Source organism: Sorghum bicolor, chromosome 1, assembly GCF_000003195.3.
Source record: "Sorghum bicolor cultivar BTx623 chromosome 1, Sorghum_bicolor_NCBIv3, whole genome shotgun sequence".
Classification (NCBI taxonomy): Eukaryota; Viridiplantae; Streptophyta; class Magnoliopsida; order Poales; family Poaceae; genus Sorghum; species Sorghum bicolor.
The window spans coordinates 22,570,044-22,577,192 of record NC_012870.2 but is presented as its reverse complement, the minus strand read 5'-3'; the positions used below and the strand labels follow the sequence as shown (position 1 = coordinate 22,577,192).

The window sequence follows — 7,149 nt, the reverse complement described above, 5'->3', positions numbered from 1 at the left end:
TTTATAACTCTGCAGAGCTTGTACACTTTCACTATGAGTCGTGTTACCCTTATGCCCGAGGTAGCTAGCCTCTTGACCCACTTCCAAGGTAAGTCGGCAGGGTTCACTATGAAGCCTTTCGAAAGTCCCCCTAACAAGTTAGTAGCCACGAGGTTTCAATGGCAAGTGTGCATAGGTGCCCTCCTCCAAGAGGCACATGTGGTCGCGGCACTGTACACACCAAGGTAGGAAAACAACTATACACCACGAGGCACCCCCCTCTTGTGCCTTTCGGTAACCACTAACAAGTTAGGGAAGTTCAGTTTACTGAGCTAAAGCCAGAGCCATTTAGCTCTCATGGTTGTACGGTAAATCCTGGGTGGCCGCTTTAAGATTCAGTCCTTACGGAGGGAAGACTAGAGCACCCAAAAGGCCCAATGCTCTAGCCCCCTTCTATCCATGTTACTAAAAAGCATCATTTTATCATTGATTACATAATCCATTAATCAAGATTAACATTATATTGTTTGGTGATTGCAGACTAAGCAAAACTATCCATATGCATAACCCATGGTAACAAGGGATTCAGGATAACAAAAGTTCTAGGTAAAGTCCTTAGGGGTTTATCATATTAGACACATGCATATGAAAAGGTGATTAAATGGTTATTGGGTAACAAGGGAACTCATGTTACACTTGCCTTCCAAATTCTTGCTATCCAACTTCTTGATCATCCTTGTAGAGATCCTCTTCTAACGTTTGCAATCAACCGGTACAAGCACCATAAAAGAAACCTAAAAACAATACATCAAGCATTACAAAATATGATAAAAGGTTTTAAACACGTAGAACTTGCAACTACGAATGTTTGAGTGCAAAAACAACTAAACAAAGCTATGGTTTAAAGAGGCATGGAAGTTCAAAGGTAGAAGTTGGAAGGTTTGATAAATGATAGGAATGAATAAACATGATGAACATGGCTGGAAGATTTATGGAGCACAAGGATCTATAGATAATTTGTTGATGACTATAAATTTGTGAAGAGGATATATGGAACATATTATGACTAGTGGCTGCACTGATGAAATGTTACATAAAAGGGAAGCACGATGATGACGATTTGCACACCGGTTGAGCAAGCCCAGTGGCAGACATCGGTGGTTATGATCACAAGGAACATGGTCTTAGCAGCACCAAATTGAGATCATTTTTGTGGGCTTGTTGTGGACTGTATGGAGTATGTTATGGCAAAAGAACATGATGTTTTGACTATCGGATAGCCGGGGAACGAGATTGCAAGATGTTACTGCATGGCTGTTGGCATGACAGGAGCAGCGACACGATGATGCTTATATTTTGGGCATTGTGGCACACATGACCAAGAAAACTTGCAGAGATGTGTGTAAATATTTGATATACACCATGATCAAAGGGCATGACCACTAGAGTGGCGATTCATCGAGAACACACATGCCAACTGGTCTCAACGCGGCTGCGGGACAGCAGGGCCAGCAAGCACAAGATAGAAACATTTCTCTTTTATCTTGAATCCTATGGTCATGGAATTTCTCAAAGATGTGTGCAACAATATAAGACACATTGTGGTCGAAGGACACAGTCACTGGAATGATGGAACATCGATAATACGCATGTCAACCGGCAGGAACTCTGCTGCAGGACAGCAGAGATATCGTGCACAAGAAAATTTATAACTCTTTCGTATTGAGCTCTATGGCCATGAAATTTTGCTGAGATATGCTCAAGGATATGAAACACATGTGGTTGAAAGGAATTTTACAAACAGAATGGTGTATTGCCTGGAACATGCATGCCAATTAGTAATGGTGCTGCTGCAAAGATGCAGGGGCAGCAAGCACAACGATATCAATAACTCCGGCATTGTTGGTCCTATGACCAAACTGATTTGGGTAGGTGTGTACCACATCAAGAGTTATATTGTGGTCAAAGGATTTAATGACCGGAGGCCTGGATCACTAGGAATGTGAACGGTAACGGGCAGCAAAGTTTTTGGACAGAGGGACAGCATAGAGTATCCCTAGCAAACCTCACCAAAACATGATCTTACAGGAATGGTGGTCCACAATTTACAGCAAGGAACATGTATACAAAATAGAGATTATGATGGGGGTCCTCACATTGGGGTTAGCTGTAGTTCGAGATGAATTTAGCGGCAGCCTTCATCGATGATGGGGAGGTGATTAGGTCTGCGATCAACAGGACATCTCCAATTCCACTTTGGTGATAATCATGAGTTGCAGCCCACATGCTTGGTCCAGACGGGGATGGCAACAACATCATCGACATGTTCAGGCTTTGGGATGAGGGGTGCAGTGGCGAAATGAAATGCAGCAGCTAGGGATCGATTTAGGGATGTCCTGCAATACATGGGGACATCAAGAGAGAGATAAGCAACAGAAGACGAAACACACAGAGAGAGGGAAATAAGGGACGATCAACTTACTGCAGTAGATGAGATTGGTAGCCAGTCCAAATCATGATCCATTGCTCGGTTTGGAATTGCAATGGCATAATGGAATCGCTGCTGTATGGGGGCTGCATTTTCATGGAAAGAAAAGGGAGGGAGGAAGAGGAGGAGGGACGTCCATGGAGGTGGGAGTGGAGTAGTTGGGGCATCCATGACAGATAAGAAGGTGAGAGGAGAGGTGGGAGGGAAAACATCTGATCTGCATGGAGCAAGAGGAGAGGAGGTGTTTGCTGCTGTTTTTGTGGAGCAACAGCAGGTGGAAGAGGTGGCGTGAGAGGGGGGAGAGAGGCTGCCCATCTGCTGTGTGCGCGAGGGATGAGGAGGGGAGGAGATGAGGGGTTTTATAGCTGTGTGTTGCTGCATGGATGCATGCACTTGAAGAGAAATAAAGTGGAGGTATCAAAAGAGGATTAAAGAGAGGAATGCTGCTGGTTTATGTGTGAGAAAAGAGAGGAGAGCTGGCTGGATGTTATGTGCATGCATGTGCCATTGAAAAGATAGAGTAAAGGTGGTGCCAAGAGATGAATAAAAAGTATTACCATGGGAAATAAAGAAGAAAGAAACAGATTACTTTTGCTTTGCATGAGAGGAAAGGGAATGTCGCATAGGAGAAACGAGGTGCTGCTACTGCATGTAAATAAAAAGAAGGCAAGGAGGGAGGGGCTGTTCTATCATCTTCCACTCTTGTAATTAGGGAGTTGTAAAGGAGAATAAAAAGGAGCTTGTAAAGGGAGTTAAGAGTGAGAGCTACTGTTATTTTGCATGGGCAGAGAGAGGAGATGGCTGCTACGCGAGAGAAAAAGGAGAAGGATGTATGAATACTATTAAGTGCATGCATGCAAATGAATAGAGGAGGCAATTGGATGGAGAGTTTATGAAGGGGAATTACGTGTGAAAATTCTTACATGAGAGACAGAGGAAAATGCTGAGGTGTTGCTGTGTATGTGCATGAGAAAGAGAGGAGGGATGGCTGCCATTATGTGCATGCATTTGAAAGAGGAGGCAAAAGGAATAGGTGGTTAAGGAGGAATAACATGTATTACTGTTATTTTTGCATGAAGTAGGAATGAGGTTGTCGGCATAGGGAAGAGGTGCATTGCTATTCTTTTAACTTCTTCATGCATGCAGCTGAAACAAAAATAACAAATAAAGAGTAAAGGAGCATTATTGAGGAGGGTGTGGGTCTAGGAAATTAAAGCAATGAATTGTTGCATCCATTCTTGCATGAGGAAAAGGGAGAGGCGCTAGTGCAGTAGCAAGAGGAGATGGTTGGCCATGAGAATAATTCATCCTTTTTGTTCTATACATAAAAATAGAATATTAAGAGAAGGAGAATTAGTTGGAGGAATTATGGATGCTTATTGAGATGGCTTCAAGGGATTGAAGGAGGGAGCATTAGTCTTGCTACTTTTGCATGAGAGTAAGAAGAATGCACCGTAGGAAAAGAGAGGGGTTGTTGTGTGTGCATGCATGTTATTGAGGAGTGATAAATAGAGTAGCAGAGCATTTTTAAAAGAATGTCTAGTCAATTTGAGAGGAAGGAATTAAGTAGATTTATTTTTGCATGGGAGTAGGGAGAGGCGTGTGACTGCAGGAGGTGGCTGCCATGCCATTGATGCTCAATAGTTTTTTTTTGTTCTCACACGCATAGAGAGGGAGAGAAGAAATGTGGCTAGCTGTAATGTCCATGCATGGAATTGAAAGAATGGATTAAAGGAGCACACATAATTGAGAGGGGATGAGGGAAATAAGTAGGTGTACATATTTTTGCATCAAGAGAGTGGATTGGTGAGACTTGATAAAAAATAAGTAGGAGCCTAAAAAGGAAGAGCAAAGCAAGAGAGAGAGAGAGAGAGTTAGGCTAGTGTTTTAGTAGAATTCTCGGCAGGTACTTGATTAGAGTCTTAAAGATTGGACATGATATTTGGAAAGATGAGATTGGTTTCAAACCCTAAGCATATTTGAAAACAAATAAATTCATTTTCCAAACATAAACACTATGCAATGGCATGAATGCAACAAACCACAAAGTTGTATTGGAAAAATTTTAAAAACTCACATTTTCCACTATCTAAAATGTTGACAACATAACTAAAGCTGGAACATTTTATAAATAATAAAATCTTTGGCTTTGTTTTAGTGTTTTCTAAGTCACATTCCAAAGTAGGAAATTTTGGGGTGTGACAACATCGAATCTTGCAGCACATACATGAAACATTAAATATAGACGAAAAGAAAAACGAATGGCACAGTTTGACTGTAAATCGCGAGACGAATCTTTGATCCTAGTTAGTCTATGATTAAACAATATTTGCCATAAACAAATGAAAGTGTTACAGTAGCGAAATCCAAAAAGTTTTTGCTTCTAAACAAGGCCCAAAAGTGCTTGCAAATTAACTATCAAGCAAACTGAACTTCTTCTTTCATTACTTATTGATGAAAAGCAACATTTAACATGAACATTTAATTTGCTGACTGCAACCAACACATGGGTTACAAACCAATCATTGCCTCATTATTACCAAAACTCAGAACTAAGAACCGAAAACTATAGCCCACACATGGTTTACCAAAACTCAAAACTAATAACCAAATTATTTCAAGCAAATGGACTTTAAGGTGTTGATCCGTTGTAGCTGCCATCATTATAACCTGATGTGGCACCACCACTCTTCCCAGATCCGCCACCGGAACCACTGCCGAACCCACCATTACGACCGCCTCCGCTCCCACCTCCGTCGCCACCGCTATTTGCAAAACTCGAGCCATAGGCACCATAGTTATCGCCTTCACCTTCCCCGACTCCGTTGCCACCACCAGATCCACTACCGTTCCCGTTGCTTCCACCGGAGCCACCCCCGCCGCCAACTCCATTTGCATTTGCAGCCCCATTGGTGTTGGAGTTACCTGAGTCACCATGGCCTTCACCAGATGCACCACCTGCTCCATAACCAGACGCGCACTCGTCCTCACCTTGCCAATCGCCACCACCTCCACCAGATCCACTGCCATATGCGTGGCCAGAGCTCGGGGACTGGGCACTGCCATCGTAGGCCTCAGAATTGCCGAAGCCGGAGCCATAGCTAGAGCCATAGCTGGTTCCGCTCCCGCCAGCTACACCACCTCCACCACCTTGGCCATCTGCAGTGGCATGATTTACCACCCTAATAGCATTGCACAGTCCAATGCTTAGTAAAACGACGAGGCCAATTGCAAAGAGCTTGATGGAAGCCATGGTGAATGGTGATCGAGGTGAGTGAGGTGATGTGGAGTGGAAGTGGGAGACTGCTAAGCGTCGGTTTGTATGATTATTTATAGTAATGAATCTTGGTGGCCATGAACGCATCAGATGCATGAGTCGGAAATAAATTGTGTTATTTTTTAAGCTCGCATCCTTGATGTTGACCTTGTGCAATTAATAAGAGATTTCAGAAGATTTCGTGCGTGGGTCTCATGGTCCCTGTTTTTTTAGTTCTGCAGGCTCAACTTATTGGAGGCTGGTTTATTGTCTGCTCTTTTAATTTAACTACTAGTACTAGTACGCTCTCTTAGATCGATGTTCATCTTCTGAAATTTTCATAGCTTAAACTTTCAAGGTTATCTGTCAGCCTTGTCACCTTGATATGCGAAGTGATGCATGGCCAGAAGTTCGTTTCACTGTGGTGTTTTATTTACCAGCCAAATTAGTAGATAATTTACTGAATATTATGACCGAGAAAAAAAAACAGAATATTATGAGGCTTTCTCTGGAGAAGATCCATATACTAGCCAAAAACAATGTTCGATAAATTAACATTTGAGCCAATTCTGTGCAAAATTTCTAAATCCTGGCTTTAGTTTTCAGAATCTCTCAATGGTTTACGTCTTGTTATCTAATGATGTTATGCCTCGTGATTTAAACTATTTTCTTAGTTACTCTCTCCCTCCACAAATATAAGGCTTTCTAATTCTCCAAAAACATATATTCAATACCTCTAGGTATTTCTAATAAAGGAAGTATTTTGTTAATTCATAGTTATTACATCGAGTTGATACAATAAAAATGAATTCATTTTTGGCTTCTGCCTAAACACAAAGCTAAAACGAAAGAAGCCTGACATCTAACAGCAATCAAAACGAAGACTAGATCACCACCTACACTACCCTAGATCTAACATTCAATGTCAGTTCAAAACCTCCTTCACTGCCGGATTTTGAAAAATGTCATAACCGCTGTAACTGCTTAATTACATCAATTTATTGTGATGCCTTCAGCGCACCAAAGCCTGATTGTAAGACTTTTTGATTTGAGGATAACCCATGGACACAATGTATTACCGAATGAACCACCTGTAAAGGAGAGTAAACAATTTTCTTTTTCAAAAACAAAATCATTTATGCAAAGCTAAAGTGACCAACAAGTAGCTGCCGCATCCAACCAAATTAATGGTTTGGATCCTTCTAAACCCCTTGAAGCCAACTCCCAAAAAATGGGGAATACTATGAGGTTGGAGAGATTTTGCGCAACCTATATGCAACTCAAAATTACGTGTGCAAAGCGACATTCTTAGAAAAGGTGCTTAATTGTCTCATTCTTGTGGCAAAAGCAATATTTCTCACTCCCTTGCCAGTTACATTTTACTAAGTTTTCTTTGTTTTCTTTTGTTAAGATAACTTCACTTCAA

At 41.7% G+C, this 7,149-nt stretch overlaps 1 protein-coding gene across 1 annotated transcript; it reads right to left on the bottom strand.

Annotated features, from left to right (window-relative positions):
• On the bottom strand, nucleotides 4,879–5,783 carry LOC8070538 (glycine-rich cell wall structural protein 2). Its single transcript, XM_002464496.2, has one exon. The coding sequence runs from the start codon at nucleotides 5,718–5,720 to the stop codon at nucleotides 5,100–5,102; it is 621 nt and encodes a 206-aa protein (XP_002464541.1). The 5' UTR covers nucleotides 5,721–5,783; the 3' UTR covers nucleotides 4,879–5,099.